The sequence below is a fragment of the Haliotis asinina genome, chromosome 11 (assembly GCF_037392515.1).
Source record: "Haliotis asinina isolate JCU_RB_2024 chromosome 11, JCU_Hal_asi_v2, whole genome shotgun sequence".
Taxonomy (NCBI): domain Eukaryota; kingdom Metazoa; phylum Mollusca; class Gastropoda; order Lepetellida; family Haliotidae; genus Haliotis; species Haliotis asinina.
In genome coordinates this window covers 35,942,184-35,970,068 of record NC_090290.1, presented here as the reverse complement: position 1 = coordinate 35,970,068, position 27,885 = coordinate 35,942,184, and the positions used below count along the sequence as shown (strand labels likewise).

General features: G+C 39.1%; 1 protein-coding gene across 2 annotated transcripts; it reads right to left on the bottom strand.

Annotated features, from left to right (window-relative positions):
* Positions 1–109: 109 nt before the first annotated feature.
* On the bottom strand, positions 110–26,358 carry LOC137255219 (tetraspanin-1-like). Of its 2 annotated transcripts, none has more exons than XM_067792639.1 (9): positions 26,072–26,358; positions 9,267–9,348; positions 7,784–8,056; positions 7,009–7,083; positions 6,326–6,433; positions 5,511–5,696; positions 4,695–4,775; positions 3,621–3,716; positions 110–2,743 (listed from the first exon to the last, which is right to left on the bottom strand). In XM_067792639.1, exons 2-8 carry the CDS (start codon positions 9,327–9,329, stop codon positions 3,642–3,644), a joined length of 861 nt encoding a protein of 286 aa, XP_067648740.1. In that variant the 5' UTR covers positions 9,330–9,348; positions 26,072–26,358; the 3' UTR covers positions 110–2,743; positions 3,621–3,641. The 2 variants fall into 2 exon arrangements, with proteins under 2 accessions (XP_067648740.1, XP_067648741.1); XM_067792640.1 differs by lacking the exon at positions 26,072–26,358 and adding an exon at positions 11,880–11,963.
* Positions 26,359–27,885: the final 1,527 nt, after the last annotated feature.

The window sequence follows — 27,885 nt, the reverse complement described above, 5'->3', positions numbered from 1 at the left end:
GGTTTGCCTTTGCTGTCATGTAACGTTTACTATCCTGTAACGTGCCAATGCATTTTAATGACATGTGATCCAGTAATATGTGATACTTGCATGAATGATGTACCAACAATAAGGAGAAATATTGAATTTATTTACGACGGGTAAATAGAGTAATCAGATCAACTGTTCACATTTCTAAACAATCAAAACCGGTTCAAAAATTAACAAGAATAAACGCAAAATATCAATACAAATCTGATCAACACCAAGAACGCATATTATATACAAAAATATATGTCTAAAGAAACGGACGGATAGATCCGATGGACATTTGGACGGAATCTTATAGATTCAAAGACAATGAAGCCCCATTAATGCATATGATATCTCTTATATAATAGTTGTGAGCACGATCACTTCATTGTCCTGTCCTGTCGTGTATAGTTGAAGGAACAAGACCTGCTTATTATTCACCAACATGTTTAATATTTTTAACGTTTTCATTAATTATGGAACTGATAGGATTGTTCTTCTGTAACCCAGACAATATGTTCTTGTCCTCTGAATGTGACGTCAACAAACACGTCATCAATACGTCAACAACCACGTCATAAGTACGTCAACAAATACGTCATCAATACGTCACCAAACAAGAGACAAGGGTGAAATATAATATATACTTTACATTTGTCAACATTTATGACTCCAAGTGAAAGACAAGCATTTGATGATGGTGTTTTGTTGGGAAATACTACTTCGATATGAAATACTAACTGTGCTTCACGAACATTATCAGCTGTGTGTGGTTGTTTACATTGTTGTCAACCAACATGGGAACAACCTTCAGCAACGTTGTCAACCTAACTCTACAACATCCTTTCAACATCTCCTACAAGAACACCGAAATACGTTTTATACAACAACCACGCTGTCAGTTTTCTGTATACAGCCCACAACATACGTAATATATTGATCTATTGTACTACTTTGTGTATCGGATCCTTCGACAGTTAAAGTCAGCGGTTATAAAACGATCATGAAGGCGTAGTTATACAATCATTTTGATACCTCCTGCTTCACTTGTAGCTTGTGCAGGGATACTTAGTGAGAAAGTTTAGAGGATTTGCCATTTTTATGTGGAACAAATATCTAAATTCCTTCTGTTTTAAAGTTTGTTTTACATGCGAAAGTTACTTTTTCAACGCTTTTATCGTACAAACCTATACATGGATCCTATTACTGCAGCTAGTGTCGCAAAATTTATGAAATACAAGAACATTCTTGTCAGAACAAATTTTAGGTGTATCTAATGTCCTGTGTCCCGATGAGACATTTGTAAAACGCCGGCATGCATGGTCACAAGTGAGGAGATAAGTCTCACGTTTTTGAGCCAAAAATATTTAACACAATCGTTGAAACAAGCACATTAACCAAGAAACGATCATGACATTACAGATACACAACAATTCTGTCAATCATGAAGTAATACCTCTGAAATCTGAGACAAGCACATATGTCAGCATTCATCATTATATTTGTGTGACTTATTTCATATATATTGTTCCCCTTCTCAGATAATATGTACATAGTGTCAACAAAGGAGAGCAAATTATCCAACATGTGTCTGTCTCAGTTCATAAAGAGCAAAAAACATCCTCGGAATAAAACTGGGATTTCTAAGATGGCACTACATCAGGACAAAAACATCTCAGTTTATAGTAATATATAATTTTTATATACAATTTTTATGGAACAACATACTAGATAATACTGATATAGCCGTATTCACTAGAACCTGTCTTATGGTATTTGTCAGAGTATTCTTCCAATACATCCAATGTAGACTTCAGGGAACATGCTATACCGGGGATGTATATTTGATACTTTTCCAGTTGTATTGCAAAAGGAATGGATATAAAGGCATTCATTCTGCTTCACTTGTATCACATGGCTATCATAAATGCATCATTCAACCATAGCGTGAATACATTGAACCCCGATAATCCGGACACTTGAATTCCAGGCGAATAATTATCAACGTGACCTGTCTAGGTTTTGTGTATCGGTTCGGATTAACGAGATGTCACTGTACACAGTGTGTATATATCACATATTGCAAGTATACTGAAACGGCCAATGCACTTACTAATATACCTATGTACACTCACTAGTTTCATATGTATTCTGGACGTACAGAACCGCCATCGACAAACTACATCTTACTGGTTTCATTCAGATTCATATTCTTTAGGCTCCTTATGTGAATCTCATAGAAATAAAGACCCCAAGACCGTTTTCACATTTGCCAAAAACTTTGTACAATTGTACAATGACTGTCACGCGTATGTGTTTGTTTGACGCCGCGTTCAGCAATACAGCTATACGACGTCGGCTGTCAACAATCGGGCTGCACTTGAAGAAAGTCGGAAATAAGTGGAACAAGTCAAAATAGGGAATTGTATCGATATTAGTTTTGTTACTGATGCATCAAATTTTGAAATTAAATTCCACATGTCTACCATAAAATATACTGAAATCGTTCCTGGGGCCACGAATGTTAATTGTGATGGAATTCCATGTCAATCCTATCGATACATCAATAAATGAGGTCAATCTTGGATTTTCTTGGAATATCTTCAAACAGTAAACACGAGTTATTTATCACACATTGTACAATACAAATACTTGTTCACGTTAATACAGCATGGTTCTACAGACTTCAGCCTTGTTGGGAGATCACAGCATTGCTCAGGAGTGTGGGTTTCTGAAAAGATCAACACATGGAGATTAACACATATTCTTGTGCTAGTGAGTGAGTGACTTTAGGTTTACGCCGCGCTCAGCAATATTCTAGCAATATAGCGGCATGCCTGTAAATAATCGCGTCTGGACCACACAATCCAGTGATCAACAGATCATCTGCATCTAAGGCCGATATCAGCAATATTCCAGTTATATTTTTCCGTATGCCTGTTAATAATCGCGTCTGAATCACACAATCCAGTGATCAACAGTATTCCAGATATATAGTGGTAATCTGCAAATAATTGATCAACAGCATGTGCATCGATCTTCGCAATTGGGAACCAATAACGTGTCAACCAAGTCAGCAAGCCTGACAACCCGATCCCGTTAGTCGCCTCTTACACCAAGCATGGGTTGCTGAAGGCCAATAATTTAACCCGGACCTTCATTCTGTTACTTCTCCTTGTACATATCTCGCCAAATTTATTTTTATCCTCGACCGTGGAATAACTCATCTCCGCCTAGATCTCTAAACCTTATTTTATCTCCTCTCACCGTGCAAATATCTAGCCAAATTTATGTTTAGTCTTGACACTGGAATGACTTATTTCTGGCAAGAAGTAACAACGACAGACCACAATCACTCCCCAAGCACCTTGTATATATGTAACCAAGTGTATGTTTACCCTCGACCTTGGAATGACTCATCTCTCACTAGATCTCTAAACCTTATTTTATCTCCTCTCACATTGTAATTATCTAGCGAAATGTATGCTTCACCTCAACCATGGAATGACTTATTTCTGACTAGATGTATCAGCGACAAACCTCATTTTATCTACTGTTACCTTGTAAAACTCAAATGTATGCTTAGTCTTGACAATGGAATAACTCACCTCTGTCCAGATGCAACCCGTCTAGGCCATACTACCGACCTTGTTCTTCTGCAGGATCTGGTAGAGGATAATGGCGGCAAAGATTGTCAGGAGGGCCTGTGAAAGCAAACAAAATTTCTTAAATTAACTTTTGAGAGGAAGCAAAGATTGTGCACAACAAAATCCAATATAGTTCATGCAGGTTCATTTTTCCTGTTTGCTTCAGTTTATTTTTGTTTGAATTATATTGTTATGAGGGAGAATTTCACAACACATCGACATAATACACATAAAGTGAATACTAATTTAGATGACAATGAAGATAAATACCATGTTCTACTAATTTGTGATGATTATAGTAAATTTAGAAGCAAATACGTAGCACGCTATTTCAGAAACTTTCATAGCAGCAACTGTTGTTAACAGTTCACAGTATATTGATCACAATGTATTGTTTTGTTCAGTATTCATGAACCCATGAAGAGGGTGAGGGAGTGAACTGTTTTGCCCAACAGTATTGCACCAGAAATGGACTTCTCACAATGCGTCCATGTATGGAATCGAACCCGACATGACGAGTGACCGATTAAACTGAGGCTAACCCCTCCATCACCAACTCCCACCCCAACCCACAACCCAACCTCCGACCCAACCCCCACCCCAACCCCCAATCCCCCCTCCAACCACCAACCCCAACCCAATCCCCACCCCAACCACCAGCCACAACCCCAACCCCAACCCCAACTCCAACCTCACCCCAATTCCCAAAGCCCAACCCCCAACCCCCTTACACACACCACGCCCTAGCATTTGTAACATATTGGGTGCAAAGTACTTAAAAGTTACGAAACTATGCGTTTCAGCCAAATACAGGACAAGCTTTATGGTACTGAATCAATACTTTAAGTAGATTACTTTAACTTTTAAATTTATCGTGTAGTCTTCACCTACAAAGTTACCTAAATCGTCGCACCAAGTCTTACCCACCCCTTCCCAACCCATGCCCATCAGCATATCTGAACACCACTCCCATCCACATCAATACAACCAAAATCTATCACCTGCAAAAGACTAAGAAGGCCTGGCTTTACTTACAAAACCACCTATGTCAGCACACGCAAAAATGATGAAGGTTGTGCCCTTGAAGATGAAGTCCCAGATCATCTCATAGCATCCCTGAAATACAAAGTTCATAATAAAAATGTAATCAGATGTTGCGGTACCCCAAATGTGATGCTACTGGAATTGATACACATTTTCCCAGTGAATCTGAGTGTAAACGCTGCACACTTTTGTGCACACACTCACTCATGCATTCAATCGTGTGCATCGATGCTGAGCTAAACTGTTCGATTTTCGGGTGCAGTTGTGTTTGGTTCTCAGCAAATTCCAAACATATGGCGGTAGTCTGCAAATAATTGATCAACAGCTAGAGCATCGATCTACGCAACTGGGGACCGATGACATATGTCCATCACGTCAGCGAACCTGCCCACCCGATCCCGTTTGTGGCCTCTTACGACAAGCATGGGTTAATGCAGATGAATTCTAACCGGGATCTTCACAGGTGAAAAGCGGGAATGGTACAGATCTTCATCGTGAAACTGCCACCACTGAGATAACACAGGTAGACACAGATGGCACAGTCAGACACTACAACATTGCGATCGCTCTTTAAACATAAAATTTATTTATTTTGGGCCTTACGGAAGTTGGTAAGAAACAGGATTGTGTTCGATTCTCTCTCAGTAACACCGGGTTCATGTCCCACGTGTCCACGGGTTTCTTGATGTGAGAAACAGATCATGTCACATCTCGTTGTTCGAGACATTTCATTTTATAACGTATTGAGACCAATGGTATCTGACAAATACTATCACAATGGACTCCATATATGGTTAATTAACTCACACTGTTCATGTTGTTGTTGGATGTTGTCGGGGATGTCGCACACGTCTGGTTACTGCTGGTGAAATGACCGGACTTGCAGCACGCTGCTGGTGTCTGGAAGTTGGACGACGTCCCAGGGCCCCAAACACTTGTCCATTTGGTGGCTGAGGAGAAGTCCTGTGAGTTGTCGATGCCGCAACATTGCAACTGAATTGGAAACAAACATTTGTTAATATTACAGGTTTCATAAATGTGTACATACCATTGTTTCGAATGTTGATGTGTTGTCTCGAAGGAGAGCATGTATTTTTGTGTCTGTCGTCGTTCAATTTCGCCGTCACAGGGGTGGATCCGGGATTCGGGAGAAGAGAGGTGGAAAGGGTGCACATAAATCATGACGTGCCAAGGTTAAGGGGAAATGTTACTCTGGTATTCTTTTTCGAGAGAACTCCATCCCCCAGCTGCCCATCCTTCTCCCCTGCTGGATCCGCCACTGTGTTGGATTTCTGATAACTCGAAGTAAATGAATTTGGTTTTACGCCGTTTTAGCAGTAGTCCAGCAAAATCACAGAGGGAAACAACACTAGTAGCGCCAAGCATTGTACCCAGATATTGTAGGTTACAGAATCGTTGGTGTGACGTTTTACAGGCACTAGCCTCCCCCACCACCCCGATAACTCGAAGTATTAATGCAGGTCCCTTAACGTTCGACGCAATCATGTTTGCATTCAAACATTAAGCGTGACTGTAAAAAGCATCACTTTCCATTGTTTTTGTGTTTATAACTCTAGCTATTTTGGGTTTTTAATCTCGTGTTATGCTAAAGATTACCTTACCCCGTTCATGATGACGTTCCACAAGAGGGAGGTGACGTCGGTGCCGTTAACGCCTTGGTACTCCTGTTGTAGAGACGTCTTCAGTCCAGCCTTTGGAGGTTCGGTGACCTAAGAGAAGCATGGCGTTATGTTACGGGTGTGACACTTAGGTTGCTGCCGCTCCAGAATGTCTTAATAGCATTCGGTTATTAACGTGAGATAAATATCACGCGGTCAATCCAAGAGACTATACGTTACATCAAAGCTAATAAAAAAAATCTGTATGGAACGTACTTTTTAGAAATAACACATTATGCTGAACTACAGATCACGGGCTGCAGACAGTGCAGTGATCAACAGCAAGAGCATCGATCCATCTACACAATAAACATACAATGACATGTCAACGACATTAGCGAGCCTGACCACACAATCCCTTTAGAAGCCTCTTGCGACAAGTGAATGAAGGCCAGTTTAACCAGGAGTGAGTAAGTGAGTTTAGTTTTCCGGCGCTTATAGCAATATTTATTTAGCACACAAAATAAGATTCACACATTGTATTCATGTGGAGAATCGAACCCGGGTCTTCGGCATGACGAGCCAACGCTTTAACCACTACGCTTAACCGTTAATTTGACGGGATCATACAACAAACAAACCCTCACTGATGGCTCGGTGTTATAAAGCTGGTTTGACACACTTACGATGCTTCTGTTGGATGCGACGATGGCGACTAATACAATCTGGCTGAGGAGGAAGATGACGTTAACGATGAGGTACTGAAACATATAATACAGTATCGACAACGTCATTTCGGTGCAGCAACTCCAAGCAGACACATGTGAAACATGTGTAGCGATTGTGTACCTTTCAGTGAAGGTCAAACGAACTTTTATGAACACTGATTACCTTTCAATGTACGTCAAACGAACTTTTATGAACACTGTTTACATTTCAGTGTACGTCAAACGTAATTCTATGAACACTGTTTACCTTTTAATATGCATCAAACGTACTTTTATGAACACTCAGTCTGTTTACCTTTCAATATACTTCAAACGTAATTTTCTGAACATTGTTTACATTTCAAACGTTTACCATTGTTTACCTTTCCTGTATATCATACCTACTTGTATGAATAATACATAGCTTTCATTGTGCGTCAGACGTACATGTATGACCACTATTTACCTTTTAATATATGACAAACGTACTTGCATAAATAATACTTAGCTTTCAACGTGCGTCAAGCATACTTGTATGATTAATATTTAGCTTTCAATACACGTCATACAAACTTTGCGGACGCTAATGAGCTATGTATTAAAATCAATATAACTCCAAATTACTTAAATAACCAGTGTTTGGGTCAGTATAGTTCGCACGCGTACATTTACTAACGTATCTTGCCATAGCATACGTCCAAATGAACTTGAATGACCAAGGGACAAAATCGTTGTAGTCAACGAATCAACTCACCAAAATAATCATGCATTTCACCATACAACACGCTCCTGCTATGCCCAGTACTCCAATGAACAGCATGATAATACCGATGATGATGAAGACGATGGCGAGGCCACCCACAAGATCGTTGATGTTGAAGTTGTCGGTGGGCAGATCGAAACCGGAACCTATGGCAGCCGAGGCCTGTTCTTTCGCCATGTTAATTAGAGATTGGAACAGGTTCTCTATGGCATCTGACTGCACCTTCACCATTATACCAAACACCAGCAACACGAAACCCAATATCTGGAACAGGGGAAATGAACATACACATGCATACCACATGGTAGGTCATGCACCGGGGTTACAAATTCCTAGAATCCGCGGTTGCAGAATACATTGTGAAAATTACCTTTTGATGCAGAAAGACGTCTGGTCCACGGAAAACACATTTTCACGCAGAATACCTGCAGAATTTTCATTTTTCAGGTCTGCCGAGGAATTGATTTATTTTGAAATCTCACTTAAGATTGACAATCAACCGAAACGAAACGTAGGAGTAAATGTTAAAAGTATGACTCGTAATACAAAATAGAACTGAGACATTTGTTATAATGATATTTTCAATAAAGATGCTTTATTCATAAAGTAGTAATTTCTTAAGCACCTTACAATGATATTTTTTAAGCTGACACTGCAATTTGTCTTAACAAAATTAATCATTTTTTTAGATAAAATTATATAATATTGTTGTTTTAACTGCAGAATTTTAAAAAGTGGGATGCAGAATTTACTTATAAATTCCTCGCGGAATTTAGGAGGGACAGTAATAGGCACAAATATCACGTGGAAAGGTGCTTAACGACATGTTTGACCCTTCATAACTACATAGGACATACATTCCTTACTGTTAGTTTCAGCAGTTATTTGCAGATGTCAGTGCATGATTTACTGTATCAGGGCAACGGTTGTATTTATCAGTATATTTATCTCTTGAATACATGCAAGGTTCATGTAGATGCATTAGTATATATACTGCCTTTCTGAATGCATGCTTCGATTATATCTGCACTTCACGACTTTACTTCCTCTACATGTGTAACGGTTATGTACGTAGTTCACTACAGTGGAAGCTGTCTAATCCGGCACTCGTTGAGATTGAGGAAATAATCCGCTTTAGGCAATGTACCGGATTGGAGAGCCGATGATAAATGTACAAGCCACGGAAGGGACTTGGATTTTATGCCGGTAATGACAACTTGCTGGATTAGACAGATGCCGGTTTTGACAGCTTCCACAGTATAACATCCCTCTATAAGTACAACCATTATGTATGGAGTTCACTTGACATATTTCCCTCTATAGGTAAATCTGTTATGTATACATCTCACTATGTATACTTCGCTCTATTAGTACAACCGTTATATATATGTACACTATGTACACTTCCCTCTGTATGTACAATGATTATATGTGCATTTCACTTAATTCATATGCAGAATCAACGGTTACTTACGGCGAAGATGACGCTGAGGATGCCGATGACAATCCTTCCGATGACCTCGAAACACTTACACATGATGGCGGCGTACAACTACCTGTAACACAAATACAATACAAAGATATTACAACAAAATCTTCCTTTCCAAAACTCTTTTTTCGAAACCAAGGTGAGATTCGTTTCAGTTTCCGGGTGAGTTTCATTCCAGAAAACAGAAGTTTCTCATAGTTGCAAAAGGGGAGGTTTTATTCTTGGAGATACTACGCTGCCGAAATATTTACTTGAACCACTGGGCTTCCCCATCGTCCCAGGTGCGTTATACGGTTCTGTAATATTTCCTCTTATATATTCGGATGCTGATCAGCGTACCCACACATATGTTCAGTCATTCCCTGGAATACCTTTACAGTAACCATGAATGGTTTCCCGGAGTTCATCGAACACCGATATCTATGACTGTAACTGAATAGAACTATCGATGGATTACAGTTGTTGAGTCTCTGGTGGAAATTAATCGATTGTAGAATGAGTGACTATAGATAGTTTATTAATTGGCTTCCTTCGATACATACATAGCGAAAAAAACACAAACAAAAAAATCGTTTTGATTTAGAGTTATCCGCCCCTGTTTCCTCTTAAACAAACTTGATCTGAGTTTCAAGTATTTTGTCAGTTATTAAATTTAAAAATGAATGAAACTACTTCAGATACTTACTTTTATTTCGTATAAATTCATAACATTCATTTGCGAAATGACATCAAATGGGAACAATTCAAGGGGAAATAACAAATAGTGCAACAGTATTGCAATAGTTGGCCTAGCTCACTATCGATATTGCAATAATAGTGTGGTGCTATCCCTGCTGTTAACTAAAATATATAACATACAAATAGATTGGAGTGGTGAATGGGCAACCAGGGCTCACCTGACATGACGTCAGTGATGACGCTAAGAATGACGACATAGTGTTGCGTAAATCAGTTACGCTAGCCCTTCGCCATATAACTATATATGGTAAACACCTTCGTATAGAAGGACAGTTGATAAGCTAAAATATCATTGCTGTATATTTGTCCTCACGTTTTGAAACTCCCATTGACAACCTTCTGAAGGGCCCTTTCAGGATCGCTTCGTGATTTACCAACCGTTTCACTTCAGCCCTGACTGATTTATGTCTCACGTCCAGCGAGTGATTCAAGTCCGAACACAGTCGTGTATTGACACAGAGACGAACATAAAGATATTGGCATTCTATCAAAAACGATACAATACATGATGTATTGTCAGCTATGCTGACCTGTTGATATGAGTTTGATGTCAACGTGTTATAACTGCTGACTGGAGAGAGCCAATGTGTTCTGATCTGTCATTGTTGCTGGAACACCTGATCTGCACCGCCACGCGTTTAAGCTATTGTCGGATGCTATGGTGATTTAGCTGTTTGTATTTGTTGACACCGCTCCCATTGGTAATGACGATAAGGTACAAAGCGACACCGACTTACCCGTATTACTGTACCTTTATCAAGTAATCTCAGCCTAAAAGGTCATGAGTCTGTACAGAAATAATTCACGAACTTTTTGCGAGAAACGTTTCACTCGGAAAGTTTTTAACCTTATTTGGGCTCATAACTTTTAAATGATTTTATGTCTTTGGTTCATTTTATCATTTTTAGCAAACCCTGTTGCTTAAAGGAGAGATGGCTTTATCCAAGGTTACATATATAACGTTTATATAAAAAGAATTATGACGTATTTTGACACCCCCTCTATTTAACCGTTCATCACGATTAACAAATTATTTGTTAGGTCACAACATTTCTACACTTTACAAACATTTCGAAACCAGTAAACGTTCCCCTGTTTTATTTTTGGGAATAACGAAGGTAATTTAGATTGTTGATTCTAATTTTGTTTGACCGAAAACCAAGCACGATTGCATTGTTGCAGGATACTACTATTTCTAAAATTTCTAATACTTTTGTCGTTGGGTCTCATCCAGGATTCGGACACACACCCGTTTGAAACCTAATAACCAGCACACAACCATCTAACCCACTCAGCCACCGCTGCTTCCACATGAAATAGTTATTGCCATCTACTTTTTGACTTATTTGCGTCTGAAACTTTCGTGGTGTTTGATTTTATTTCGAATTTCTAATGCTGCCATTGTCCCTGTAACTGGCCACCTTTAACTCTCCACTACCCCACGCCTGTGCCATTCGCCTGTCCCATTTCACTCAATATCCCCGGGGTACAGGCAAGTGACAATGACATCACAGTCGATTGCAACATTCATTCAGAACATTAAACAACATGAGTTGTGTTAGTATATCACCACTCGAGTGGAAATCAGAAATTATTATTTCATCCGTCTCCCGCAACGAGCATTCACTGTCATGAGTGTGTTCCAGAGCCATACACAGAAAATGACACCTGCATTCAAATGCAAGCCATCAAAACAAGTTCACCTAACTCTTTTTTTTTCGCAATTCACGTACAAGAGGGCAATAGCATTATGTGATAACTGATGATATAATAGTCATAAGAACATGGCGTATTAGAAGGGCGTCAGTGCATATGCAAATCGATCATATGTATTATCACTCTGCTAATTTTTTAACTTACCTGTGCTCAAAACGTTTAGAATAAATCCCAGCAGGGTCGCCACGGAGGGACGGTGTTTTCACTGCGTGCTACTGTCTCTCCGCGGTTTTATAGCCCCATGTGTTGTAAAATAATACTGACCTCGTGACGTCGGCAACTGTCACACCTCATTGACCACTATCAATACGATCTGTGTTCAACGCCAAAGCTCTACAGTGCTTTTCACAACGAAAATGGTTCACCGTGGACGTACTTTAGAATTGTTTACAGCAAACACACCCGAAAACGCTAATTCTACGCCCGGGTATCTGTTGATGCTTTTAATTCAAGATATGACTATATGGCATTGCACTATTACTCTATTCAAAGGGAATAATACAGAAAACGTCATTGCCTTAAATAAATATTCATATCAATAAGAATATTTCTGGCGCAGGTATGGAAGTTATATACTCAACATATATAACGCGTGCTCCAAACATAATTGCTGTGAAACAAATATCTGTACCAAATATACATATTCGTTTAGGGGTCAATATTGTTGTAGGCACTGTTCAAAGTGACAGTTTAGCATACAATTTCTTAAAACTATTTACAACAATTTCTCATGATCCCTAACTTTTAGGGTTCAGAATATGAGATCGTTAACAGTGTGATCCGGATTGCTCTTGAATTCAATTACTTACGTAATCCAGTTTCCTGTCAAAGATTCACCAATGATTTACCATTGAACTAGAAAAGAGGCCGATAAACAGCCTCATATCAGTTTTATAGAAGAATATTGTTTATTCGTGGTGTATTAAAATGTCACAGGTTGTATATCATAAAAAGCATCATAAAATATTGGCATAAAATAGAGTACAACATCTGGAAATACGGCCTGTGCAACACTGAACTGCATGTAAACACAAAAAGTTAAAGTTAGATGATAATTTCCTAACAGCTATAGTTGGTGTAACAGTATAGCATTAAAGCTGTGGTATGTTACTAGAATTGCCAAGTTGTTACATTTTTAATGTAAAAATATACAGAGTAAAAAAACAATAGCAACAAAATTGTGACAGGAAGAATGACGTCACATTCAAAATTTTATTTCGGAGCAATATTCCAGTGATTTGGCGTTTACATTTCACAAAGTCTGAGAAACAATGGAGCATGTTCTTTTAACGAAGATTTCAAAGAGCTTCGCGTAAATCACAATAAAAAGTTGTCAGTCGTTCGTTAACAAGTGAATGATAACTGTTTGATGGTGATTCGTAAATACATGTTTACGGTACAACCAGAATCGTGTAAAGATACTTCCTAGTGCTTCTGAATTGTAATCTTATTGTTTGAAACATGCTTGTAATGGCAGGTGAGTCGGACGTAGGTTTCCGTGAAATTATCACGGTATTAGTGAGTGAATGTTTGTGGTAAGAGCCAACTAACGGGATCTGGTGGTCAGGCTTACTGACTTGGCTGATACATATGATCATATTCCAGTTGCATAGATTCATGTTCATGCTGTTGATCACTGGATTGACTGATCCAGACGTGATTATTTACAGGCAGCCGCCATATAGCTGAAATATTCTTGAGTGTGTCGTAAAACTAAACTCACTTACACACACACACACACTATTTTGCTAATAATGTGTGAATCACATATCTATAAATAAAAATAAAAATAAAATAAAATATTAGTTAAAATATGTTGACAATAAACAGGGACCATTATGCAACATCAAGCTAGGTACTGTTAATTTCCAAAGCGCTGTAATCAATTATATTCGAGTTCTTAGTGTGATTGTACGACCGTACCTCGGACGGTTTGTCACGGAAGCGCAGGAAAGTGATGAATTATTAACAAAGATTCTTCAGAAATCGATAACGATGCTTTGGCCTAGATATGAGAAACGCCTGAACGGTCGAGTGTTTATTTTGCCATGGAGAAATCAATCACAACTGGATGATTTTAGGCTTGGGAGTGAACGTCATGCACCTACGTCTATTGATCGTTTACCCTGCACAGGTAATAGATCCCCACGCTGCCTACTTACAACATTGAATGTAGATGTTGACGGGTTCATGTGGTCTAATATCATCCACAATAGACCACGACCGTCTATATAAAGACCATGTTTAATCTCCGGAATGGTATTATTGGGAACGCCGAGTCATTAAGTAGGAGGATAATGTGCATATGCCTTAAGGTCGTGGTACATGTTAATAGCAAATAAGACGGTATTTACGAGAATGGTTTTGGTATATGACAGAGCTTAACAATCTGTTTTGGTCTTTGACGAAGACGGAGTATAAAGGAAATGTAGAATGGTTTATACCATGTCATTGTCAGTGTCACTGGTCACGTGATTGGGTACGTGAGCTTCTTGCACATGATATCGACATTCCTCAGTGGTTCGAGTATTTCACAATATTTCATTTTCTTTTTTTTCGATTTTTTTATCTCCGTGAAGCTGCCACATGAGGCATTCATGATGTATGTGTATTGTACAGGACGTGGGACTTTTTAAGTTACAAAAACATAAATGTTTAAAAAATTAAATAGAATATAATAATTTCATTTCGCTCACACATTCAAACCAAAGCATACACACCCCATACGTGATTAAATCATGGTTTTTTTCATTAATTAAGCATCGATCTAAGGCCCACTTCCTTTCAAAATTATGTAGAGACGCTTTTACATAATATTTCATTTATTCTATGGTAATTTGAAAAGGAGAGGAAAGCTCGAAGTTCCCTAATGTCTTGCGTGTTTTCCATAAGTTCAGTAAAGTCACAATGGTATATTTGATGCCGTCCATCTATCTGGATAATGGTATTCCAACAAACCCATGTGCATATGTAGAAACATAGTATTCTTGTATGTCCAAGGGCCGCAACTCTCTACGAGTGCGGATCATCATCCCCCAGGTTCCTCGTTCATTAAAACGCAAAACAAATAAATATGGAAATCGGTTCGTTTACTGCAACAAAGGAAAAGAACTGATTGCTTTTACTGACGTCACATCGACGTCGTGTCCAGTCACTGCTGGTGTTTGCAGTAATGAATAGAGAAGCTAAATGAGACGTGCGTGTCGGTCAGCGCTTTGCCGCAAATGGTTATTGTGAAATAAACCGCGCAGCAACACAATAAAACCTGTTATCCGAGATAGTGTCACGTGTACCCTTACCTGTCTGTACGTTCTAGTTGGGTAATATTTGAACCGCTTCTTCTGTTCTGTGCCTGTGTGTAAATAATTTACATTGCTTACCAAAGGAAGTATACAGTGTTTATCTGGGATTAAACTTTCTCAGTAAAAGTACTGATTACTTTAACCGCGATGGCTGATGGGGTCAGACGTCTGACTTTGTGTGCTGGTGAGTGAGTGAGTGAGTGAGTGAGTGAGTGAGTGGCACAAGTGGAAACCCCAAAGGCCGATAGGGTTAGACGGCTGACTTTGTGTGCCGATGACTGAGTGAGTGAGTGAATGAGTAAGTGACTGACTGAGTTCAGTTTTACGCCGCTTTTGGCACTATTCCAGCAATATCCCTGCGGGGGACTCCATAAATGGAAATGGGATTCATACATTGTACCCATGTCGTGAATCGAACCCAGATCTTCGGCGTGACAATATAATGCTTTAACCACTAAGCTACCCAATCGCCCCGCACACATACAGTGATACAGAATTAAAACCTGTTTAAGCAGCAACGCACTCATTCAACGTTGGGTATCATTTAAACAGATTCAGCCATACAGGAAACAGGCACTGGAATATTCGATCTGCGGTTGTTATGCGCGGATCAGTGATTGTCTACAACAGTGCCGAGTATAAATCTGAAGTATCAATTCAACAGTTATATAAAATCATTAAATGATCATTCGGAGTTGACAATTGCTACCATTGATGCGTCTGACAGGAATTCAACAGAACGGGAGACCTCTTACAGGTAGTATGATTGATGTTTTTCCGAACTTTTCTATGCGAGTGCGTCTGGTAAAATTCTATCCGTAACGGAGATGTTTTGTAACACGCTTTTTAATACACGACTCTCCTGAAATGTGTTGTGTAACACTGTTTGTGTGTGTGTTTGTGTGTGTGTGTTTGTGTGTGTGTGTTTGTGTGTGTGTGTGTGTGTTTGTGTGTGTTTGTGTGTTTGTGTGTGCGTGCGTGCGTGTGTGTGTGTGTGTGTGTGTGTGTGTGTGTGTGTGTGTGTGTGTGTGTGTGTGTGTGAACTACCCAACGACTAGAATCGATTATGTTTTTTATATTTCCATGCCAATAAGTTGAAAACATGGTGAGGGGGTTAGTGAGTTTGTTTTACGCCGCACTCAGCGATATTCCAGCTATATGGCGCTGGGATCTTAATAATCTAGTCTGGACCAGACAATCCAGTGATCAACAGCGTGAGAAACGATCTACGCAACTGGGACCGCTGGCATGCATGTGCCAACCAACTTAACATGATCCAGTTTGTCGTTTCCTACGACAAGCATGGGTAATGAAGATCAATTCTAACACGGACCTTCATGGGTCTAAAATGTTTTAAAAAAGAAATATCATATGGGAAACAAGCAAAGTATAAACATGCAATGGTCTACTATGGTCTACTCTTTGTGAATAAATGATGATAATGATGATCATTAATGAATGTGATTTTCTTTGACGTCAGCCGGAATAAATAATAACCAAATTTAACATTTTTCTGACATAAAAAAAGGTTGTTAACATTCTTTTCCACCGTTATGGCCATGATGGTGAAAAAGTTTATTAACAGCCTCAAACCTCATCATAATCATAATGGTGTAAAGTTTATTAACGCCTTCGAACTTCATGACAATCATAATGGTGTAAAGTTTATTAACGCCTTCAAACTTCATCATAATCATGATGATGTAAAGTTTCTTTAGCAGCCTAAATTTCGATGATGGGAACGGTTCTAACAGCCTCAATGTTGATCATGATCATTAAGATGGAAACATTTATTATTTATTATTTATTATTTATTATTTATTATTTATTATTTATTATTTATTATTTATTATTTATTATTTATTTATCAGTTGTTATCATGATCATGATGTTGTAAACGTTTACACCAGCCTTAGTTTTGATTTATAATAATGTCAAATGTGGTTTTGATATCAGGTATGTAGGGGTACAGACAACTGTAATATTTCACACTGCGAGAGATTCGCCATATGACATATTTGGGATTTCACTTTCCTAGTAAAGTACAAATTATAGTACTTTTTAAAATTATTTTGGGGGCATTCGAACCCGCACCCTCAGAGTCAGGCAGAAGAAAAATGCTAGAATTTTTACTTTACTAAGAAAGTGAAATGCTAAATGTGTCATATGTTGCATTTCACCACTTCCTAAATGGCATTGTGTAATCAGATTTCAGATTACAAGGCAAGATAGAATCATATTTCAATCATTGTTCATTTCTGAGTGAATTTAATTAAACGTTATTGAAACCACGTTGAAATGACATTTTTTGCTGATGGTATCCTGACATAAACCAGAAACTGTTATATATGACATTTAGAATATGACTGTGAAAAATAAAATAGTTTACGCATTTGTAGAATGAATGGGTCGGGGAGGTAGAATGAAGCACTGAATCATCACATTTCTCATCACTAAAACAGTCGGGACTACAGAACAATAATTCAAGATGTAACACAATGTAGATCTGAGCAATATACCTCAGTACGTCACCCTAACGAAATCCCATTCGTAACTAGTCGCCTCTTTCCGTGACCTGTAAGAACACGCCATCCGGCTTTCCGGAAAGGACACGAGTAGTTACGAATGATTTCATTTCTGCCGGAACTATTTTCAGCCTTCAGAATTAACTTCGTGACTTTGAGAATAGGTCCTGCACAACAGGTGACCTTTGCATTTGAAGAAAAGAAAATGTAAACATTTTCCATGAGACAGACTTCATTCCTCCATTCCAGAAAGCAAGGGGAGCATGATTTAATCAGATCGTAAGATAACTATATTCAGTTCCTTGCACACAAACACGATGATCAATGTCTTGTCTTCATCTATAATGCAGTGTTATTGCCGAGGTTGTGCAATGGAGATCCCGTTCAGGTTAATTGTATCTCTATATCCAGTAGCAGGATTCCCTGTTGTGGTGTGATGTTGATCGTGAATTGTTTGTGATATGGACATGTTTGCTTGTTTACCTCCACTAAGTTAGGAATTACGGTATTGTTTGAAAAGCAACAATCACTGGAGTGAAATAACATGGATTTTGTTTCAATGATACCTTTACACTTCTACTCTATGAAAATGTTATTCGTGAAATAGTAAGAGACTCTCTCTCACTCAGTCTTTGTCTCACCCACTCTCTCTCTTTCTCTCTCACTCACTCTATCTGTCTCTATCATTCACTCTGTTTGTCTCACTCACTCTTACTGTCTCTGTCTCATAGTCTCTCACTCTTTCTCTCCCTCTCACTTTCACTCTACCTATCCATCTATCACTGTCTCACTCTCTTTCTCTCTTATTTTAGGTGTCTCTCACTCTTTCTCTCACCCATTTTCTCTGTCACTTTCACTCTCCCTCTCTCTTTCTCTCTCTCTCTCTTATTGTGTGCCATACTGAATACACGAATTTAGATTAAAATTACGCATACGGGTTACTGCGCATATGCAGCCAGAATGTTTCGGGGAGCGAGACCCTGTACCGTTAAATGTCCCCATCGTTAGAACAGTCGAGATATAAAAAATATTCAAGATGTAACACCATATCGATCTGATAATGGAACTCGGCACATCACTCAAGTGCAAATTTCTGAAATCCATGTAAGGCTTTGTGCTATTTTCAGCCGACAAAATGAACGTCGTGATATTCAGATTAAGTCCTAAACAACAGGTGACCTTGAAAACTATGACTTGCAGATTGCAATGTCTAATGGCTAAAAAAACTTGGCTTTCAAACTTGAGAATTGGAAAATAGTATTTATTTAAAAAGCCTAGTGCACAATGTGTATTGATATAACATAGGAGCATCGACTTCCTTGCTATAGCGTCAGCACAAAAGACTAAGTATATAAGTATATACACAGAAACCCCTCCAGTTCAAACAGAAAACACTGACACACAATGAAATGCACTTACCGCGTTATATAAATCAATTATCTGACAATAAATCAGCAAACACATGGTATAGACGTCCTGACTAGTGACATTGAAAACATGTTGTATTACACTTGGGACACTGATAGGACATGAGTGTACGAGAACATGTCGGAATGTTTTATACCGGGGTACCAGACTTGTGTTTACCCTGCATGACGTTTGTCACGAATTCCGTCAATTAAATATTTGCCTCCCTGCATGTTTGATCACAACTCACCCTGTTTTCCGTGTTTGGGCACAGAGAACACTTTTTCTGTTATAATGAATTTGTCCGCATTTTCTAATTTATGTGTTGCAAGCTGTTTTGGGATAGGAATTATTTTATGTATAATTTTACTTATATGCTAAATTTCATATTAACATACACCATATCGTGCACATTTTACATGTCGGTATCTTTAAACGTTACCTTATAAAGAACTTATTATTTTATAAAATAGTCTATGTGTGTATCTTTAAATTATATACATAATTTTACCCGATACTATATATGGGCACAGTGTGCATAACTCATGTTGTGATCGAACCCAGGTCTTCCCGAACGCTTTAACCGCTCGTCTACCCCTCCGCCCCTCACCAACCGTTGAACTGTAAGATGATTCATACAGAATCCTTAGAATCGAGCTAAGAAGATTCAGTCGTCCCCTATCCCTCTCCAGGATCGAATCTGAAAATGTTTTTTCCTTGACGAGATTGAAGACGAATGCCACTTCCTGATGAAATGCAGCCATTATGAAGATATCCGTCTTGATGAGATTGATGCAATTTACAATCATTCAATGTCACTTCTGTCTCCTCCAGTTCTTTTTATTGTCATAACTAGTGTCGGGAATTGGTTCAAATCTCACAATCTCTTGGTTCATTTCCAACGAGGTATCATCGAAAAATTGATTATGGTCATTTTAAAGATATTTTTTATTCAGGTCGTTAATACAGATTGGCATGATGTTGTTCTCTGTTTTAGAGACTGTGCATTTGCTAATTTCAAATCCAACGTAAAATTATGCGATTTGCTACTTTTAAGTGATGACGGAGTTTTCAAGAAATAATCAGTAACGACTTTTCAGTAAGTGATGGGAGTTTTCTAAAAATTAAATACGTTTTCAAGAGTTCTAACATGTGTTCTGTCGTCAAGTATTTTAAACACTAAAAGAGTAGTTCTAAAATAGTTTGTGTTCGATTGTGTGAAAGTGTGATCGATTGCTTGGACACTACGACTAATCTTCATTATTTAAATTAATCGAAACGCCACTAGTTATAACGCAAAATAATAATGATAAGTACTTATGCACAAGAGTTGTACAAATGCGTGAAAGGTGCCACAAACACCTAACTTCACCTTAATAAATAACTCAACTCATGATATTCTGCTTTGAATCTATCTTATTCTAGTATTTTTTAACGTATGAATTGTCTACTGTACGCTTGTGTCTCATGGGTCTAAATGGGCGGATAATGTCTTTTAAATTCTATTATGAAACGTTGAAATTTTCTGTAAGAAAATATGTGACACGGTAATTACGCTATTTTCTTCAAGATAGTGGCGCGTGTTTACATGAACAGTGGTCAAAGCGTTCGCTCTTCACGCCGAATACCCGGGTTCGTTCCCCACATGGGTAAATTGTGTGAAGCCCATTTCTGGTGTCTCCCGCCTGCTGGAATAGAGGATAGCTATTCTCGAAACGTTCGTAGCTCTACGAACTTCTTAGGGCCATTCTTAACACATTGGTTACGATCACAGTTAAGAATCCTTAGGGTTACGAACGTTTCGAGAATAAGGCCCCTGATTGCTAACAGTGACGTGAAACCCAACTCGCTCACTCATTACAGCAGCAAAACAATTATACAGATCCAACTAACAGATGAATACTCCGTAACAGATCACATGACATTGTCATTAAAGTCATACGCACATGATACCCCATCACACCTAATAATTCATACTTTACAGATAATAGGCCTCATGGTGTGTTGGCTGAACTAACTAGCTGCCTAAGCTATACAAATGTAATCCTCGATACGTGTGATGATACAGATTAAAGTAATTTGGAACACTCTATGTCACCAGTATGAGCATATACAGCCTTATCTCGTGACGGCGTGTGCAGAAGGGTTTATAAATTTTGCTAGCCAGTTTTGATAGCTATGCCTGAAAGTAACTAGCTCGTAAATATTTCACAAGCCAAAATGTGAATGTAGGCGCGGGTTTCAGCATTATTTTGCTAGGATGAACATTATTTGCCAGACCATAATGTGTAGTGTAATATAACTTAACAAAGCGGAGAGAGTGGCGTGAGAGTGGTATATTTACAAAATTACACCCTGAAAATCCACCAGTCAGTCGGGTCAGTAACTGTGAAGATTTACTGGCCCGAATGGATTTTTATTAACCACGGGCTAGCGGACCAGTGGTTAATTCCTACACTGTTCCTATTATAACAACGCCTTTGATTTACCAATCTGGCTATAGGTTAACTTACTTACTGAAACAATGGGGTTTACCGACTAATGAGGTTTATGTTAAACCCAGCTTATCTAGAGATAATTCATTTACAATTTATTTATAGTTTAACATGTATGTGGAAACATTTTGCTAGTCGTAACTATCCAGATACGTGGGTTTTGGAAGTGTATTCCTACTGCATATGAATTGTATTTAACGCTTGTTCGCCCTAGCCATGTTTCCGTTTTGTTACTAGTGGGTGGGGTTGGATGAAATTCCATGTCAGACATAAATCTGAAACAGCTGTTGTATAGACGAGAAGTGAAGTTTGACAACTAGTAGTCTAAATCAAGTACTCTCTGAGTCCTATGATAAATTGGGTTTAGTTCACACACATAGCAGTACAGTGCTGGGTACCGCTATATAAAACAACTTTAACACAAAGACTACCTTAAGTCTATGTTAATGTATGGCAGTTACGGTCATCTTAGCGGCAAAGTCGCTTTGCACAACGGCACCCTGGTCCACAAAAACGGTACGCCAAGCGGATACCAAATTCAGTCACTGTTCAGATTCCTAACCGACAAGGGCCTAGATTTTCGACGCTCTCTTAGGGCCAAGTTAGTCGTAAGTTAGTTTAAACGTGTGGCACTTACGACTATCCTAGCGCTAAGAGAGCTTCGAAAATCTAGGCCCAGGCCTCGCTCGGTGCCATATTGGTGAACACCGTTTGGCGCCTTTTACTGGCTTTTGGCATGGCATAACCACAGAACCGAACCACTAACCCTCTTGGAATAGGCACCCTATCACTGTGCCAAGATACGGTCTGACTAAATGCAAAACATTCGTGTCACTGCCTCGTGTACTGCAAGCAAAGAAAACGAAAACGGTTTTGCATTTTACAATGATTTTTACACTAATAATAATTACTGATATTCATTATAGCTAGCAATTTGTTTTTGAAAAAATCACACAAATAGAGTAACTGTATAATAGGACGTTGATAAGCCAATGATTTGAGTGTTCGCCTGTCTACGGACAATCAAAGTTCAATTTTGAGCAAGGATGGGCGAAATAGTGCAGTGTTGTTGAAAGTGAGTTGTTTTAGTATCAGGTATGATACCATTTAGAATAAAATATAATGCATTTGCATAATGAACGTGTGAATGTATGAAAACTCTCGTTTAAGGAAATGAGGGGCGGTGGGGTAGCCTAGTGGTTAAAGCGTTCGCTCGTCATGCCCAAGACCCGGGTTCGATTCCCCACATGGGTACAATGTGTGAGGCCCATTTCCTGGTGTCCCCCGCCGTGGTATCGCTGGAATATTGCTAAAAGCGGCGTAAAACCAAACTCACTCACTCACTCACTCGACTGAATGAGACGATTTTATACCATTACGACCGTAAAGAACCCCTTAACAATGAAATACAAGGGTGTCGATACAGCCGACCTGACTGCCTGCACAACGGACTCGAGAATTTCATTCAAGCTTCACGAACGCCCATGTTTACTGCCGATAAGTATATGCACGACCGTATAATAACCAGGCAATTGACGTTAGAAAATATCACGCATCATATTTACCTAGCAATGCATGTTTGTGTAGGCTGGAGATTTGCTTGTGTAACAGATCAAAGCGTATAAACAGGGTCACTGACGCATGGACAAGTGGGCTTGAGAACTGATAAGGTTGGTTCAGATTTTCGCCAAACCCTCATAACATTTTGTTTGTCTTGTTTGTTTGCTTAACGTCACACTCGGCAATATCATATATGACGGAGGTTGTAAATAATCCCTTCTGGACATATATAATACTCTGATTGACATGCTGGACATCGGCCTGTGGTGACATACATCCACAGAGTCAATGAGCTGACCACCCGATACCACTCTTCGCCTGTGACAAACATTGGACATCTGAAACTTTCTAGTTGAGATCTTCACGGGACGTATTTAGAACTCTGTACAAAGAATGAAGAAGGGTGGTATTGCAACACAAATTTAATAGTATGCCTACAATTTCGACTGGAAGACAGGAGACTTCCAACATAGTACACAAAATGTCAACTGCATATTTTATAATGTGGACACTTGTACATAAGTCAATAACGTTAAGTCTCAATTAATGCTACGACCTCTAAAAACCACACTGTTTGTGAAGCGTGCACATTCACGATCTTAGAAAAAAAAGTTGATAGTAGGCCAAATATAATGGAAATTAGCCCTGACACTTTCTACTGAATCCGTGAAAATCTAGACTTGCCACATTTTCTAGACTTGCGTGGGCTTTCTTGGATATATTTGCTTTATGGTCTTTATGACAGCTACGGTGTATGTTGCCTAAAGAAACGTAACAAATTCCATATTTTGATCGAAACAAATCAAATATTTTTTATTAAATGTTATAGACAGCAATATCATTAACAATCTCAACAACAGCAAAGTGAGTGCGGCGTAGGATTACGTAGAAACGCACACAAAATATTAAAAGCCATAAAAAACCTAGAAATATCATGCAAACACGCGAGACTATGGGGAACCATTACCCTATCTAGTCAATATGAAAGAAACGTCGTCATCATCATCATCATCAACAACTTTATTATCATCATCATTGCCATCATCAATGGTCGTCTTCACCACCACCATCATCATCATCATCATTTCTTTACACGATTACACGATGCCGTTTAGAAAGTGGTCAAATCTGATAAATGTTACGTTTGGGATTACACTCGTGGCGGCTGACTTTGTGTGCTGGCGATTAGGTGTCTGATTTTGAGGGTGTTCAAATAAATAGTCGAATCTGGACAATCCTGTGATTGACATCATGACCATCTGTCTACATAATTAGCCTAAGATAGACACGCATCAAGCAGGTCAGTGAGAGTGACCATCTATCCTGTTAGGTGCCTCCCAGGGCAAACGACCCGTCCAGGTCCGGGGTAGGCCTTCAGCAACCCATGCTTGTCACAAAAGGCGACTATGCTTGTCGTAAGAGGCGACTAACGGGATCGAGTGGTCAGGCTCGCTGACTTGGTTGACACATGTCATCGGTTAGCAATTAGGCAGATCGATGCTCATGTTGTTGATCACTGGGTTTTCTGGTCCAGACTGGATTAATTACAAACCATGTAGCTGGAATCTTGTTGAGTGCGGCGTAAAACTAAACTCACTCACTCACTTAAGACAAACATCTGGTTGGTGGAGATTTTTTTGCCGTTGTCTTCAATGGTGAACCCTTGTCTTGTGTACAAGACGACACTGTCTCATACAGTTGGCACGCACCATGCTATTGATTGCAACAACAGAGGAATTGTCCCTACATAATTCATCGCTTCTTGGAAAGAATGTCTGCTTCAGTGACAAATATCGGTCTGAGAAACGCGTTGCCTTTAATGTCGCGGATTCCGTGCTGACGAGCACACATTTCAATCGATCTGTCAATTTTGTGACTTTAAAAATATTGGTATTTACACAACGTTACCCTTTCCATGGTTAAAACCGCTTGACGGAGATTACCGAGACAAGCATGGATTTTGAGTTCTGTTGCGCGTGACGATAGTGGTAATACATATACACATGTTGATGAAGTGTTGTCATGACAACAGTTAGACGACACTGATGTGTTGTTATAACGTGATCAGTGCAAACAAAGACACGACAGCTGCCACTGTTTGATAAAATACTGTGGCCGAATTTAAGATGATAATGAAAGGCGGTATAGAGAGCTACATGTCCAGTGTTACAACACAAGTTATTTACAGTTTGTATATAAAATGTGAGAGAGAGGGAACGGGGGTTATATTGAAGTGTTACTGAAACACGCCACAAGAGGACTAGGCTTATTTACCTACATACTAGAACGGCTTAAATGACTTATTCGACTTACATCAATCTCATTGTGGCCATGTCGATGCAATGGCATTCATCGTTGACAGCCTTTGACATGTTTAAACAGGTCAATTTACTCACAACGTACCCCGTACCAATACGTGGGTTTGAATTCATGTAAATAGACTCACTGATATATAACTGTATAGCATTTTCACGTCCGGGAACCTTACTGAATAAACACGCTTTTTGTGAGATGAATGTGATGACGGCATTAAATACACTAAATGCGAGTGCTTTCACATATATTGACTTACGCAAAGGGACGCATGATCAATGTTTGCTCAGGCGACCTTCCCCCAAACCCCACCCGTCTCTCTCTCCCTCTCTCCATCTCTCTCTCCCTCTCTCTCCCCTCCCCCCACTCCCTCTCTCTCTCTCTCTCTCACTCTCTCCCTCTCTTTCTCTCTCCCCTCTCTCTTATCCGACCTTTTTTCTCTTGTCAGTACTATTAGGGTACGTGACATAGCATTAATTCATATTTGACATATAAAGGTAAAAACATATGCTTTTTGCGAAGAACAAACGTCCCCAAACCGAAATGTCAGCGTTATCGGGTATCCCAGGTGATCTATGTAGGTCATGCTGCTCTATGTCTACCTACGTTCGGGGGATGATCAATAGTCATCTTTACCTGTATCTTCTGTCTGTATCTTCACCTGGTTTTGTTGGAAAAATCAAAGGATGTTACACAGACTGACACAACGTTCCGTATACTAAATGTGAACCTACCTTTGTCGAAAATCTGCTCAGAATAACTCCAAGATGGGTCGGACTGTTCCTTGTCAAGTCCACACAACAATGCTTGCGGTAACGACGTTCCAATTAGTTCTGCGCATGTGCGAGTCGGTCGATAATCAAGAGATTGATTGTATCAAGGCTTGAGACCCCCAGCAGAGAACCAACCAGTTGTCTAGTTAATGCATTAACATAATACAATAGGTATTTCGCGGAATAAGTGTGCACTGGGAAGTACGATTTCCAGACTGCCTTGACGTAGACTCTAGCGAGACGGAGTCACGTTGGTTCGAGAGTCTTCGGGTGGTGTAAAATCACTGACCAAGTCAAAGCGTTATTTGTCAAGGAAGACAAACCTCTTTCATAGATTTATTGAATAGACTACAAAGGCCAGGCTTGTTCATTGTTGGTTTAAATATATCTTTATCGAAAACGAAAACTTGATCGGTAAAGGCAAAATTTCCTTCTGTAAATACCTCTCCAGGTAATAAGCTAATACCACTGGTAATACGGTTTACAGGAGAGTGCTAACATAATATACAGTTGCATAAACGGAATATATAAAGTACTTTGGAGTCAGTGTTCATTTCTTGCCTTTTGTGTCAAAGTTCAGAAGGTGTAAAATTGTACACAACAGAAAATTCACATAACGGTACTTTGTTTCAAATTATGTCACAATTCACAAAGAGTCCAGAGGTTGCCTTCATTTTCCCGAAACTATGGAAATGTGTACGGACCACCTAGTCCAGACTTGGATGGGCAGTATTTGGTGTGTTTGTTTCAGTCAGTGAGTATCGTTTTATGACGCTTTTAGCAATATTCCAGCAATATCACGAATGTGGGGCACCAGAAATGGCTTCAAGCATTGCACCCATGGGGAATCGAACTCGGGTCTTCGGTCTGACGAGCCGACACTTTAACCACTACGCATTTTAGGGTCTGTATGACAGATTACATGAAGCATTGCTGCTCAGTTTCGATTTCGATTTGTAATGTTTATTTGTTTGCATTTCGTGGAAAACCTTGATACTTATATGAGCTTGTTATACACACTTCGTTCTATTAGTGCCGGTTTTAGAATGGGTGACTGAATCTTGCTTAATGCCACTTTACACTAACTTATTTATGTCATGACGACAGCTTGTTTGTGGTGTAAGGTGAGTGAGTTTAGTTTTACGTTACACTCAAGATTATTCCAGGAATATGACGGCGGTCATGTATTTTGTTATGGTATATTTTTTATTTTTTTTTTACATACTAGTAACGAGGGTTACAGCAAATGGATAATTTAGTTTGAGCTATATTTTTGTAATAATCATAAAGCTTGCTTACCGGTTATTTCATGACAAGATTATCGTTTAATACAACCGAATAGCCGTATGTTCTTAGCACAAGGGCGTGCCATGATAAAACCGGTGACCTTATAATAAAGTACTGTCTGTGGTGAAACATACCGTGAAGTATTTCCGACTGTAGATTTCAATGGTTTTACTGCTGGGCAACAAGGGAGTCATGATTTAAACACCTTTAGATTTAAGGTTTTAGGTATACAGCTGAATATATTTAAATAGGATGAGAAAAAATCTCACCCAGTCTCACTCCTACAGGTCTCATTAACGTTAGCGACCGGATTACCGCGGTTCCAGTGTCTTTATAATTGGGCCCCACATTTGTCGGTCTTATGACGTAACAGCGTCATTACATAACAAAGACTGCAGCCACCTTTGTCCCCTAATCAGGGATATTGTATGCCGTTGCAAGTTCACTGAAAGTCAATTACTTGTATACGGTACTATATCTTTTAACAG

Bases quoted from the DNA above. Each gene is read 5' to 3' on its own strand.
- LOC137255219 (XM_067792639.1), bottom strand. From the start codon at position 9,329: ATGTGTAAGTGTTTCGAGGTCATCGGAAGGATTGTCATCGGCATCCTC. The intron at 8,057-9,266 runs GTAAGTAACCGT...CCCCTGTTCCAG, and splicing joins TCCTCAGCGTCATCTTCGCC to ATATTGGGTTTCGTGTTGCT. The intron at 4,776-5,510 runs GTGAGTTAATTA...TTTGTATTTCAG, and splicing joins CCAACAACAACATGAACAGT to GGATGCTATGAGATGATCTG.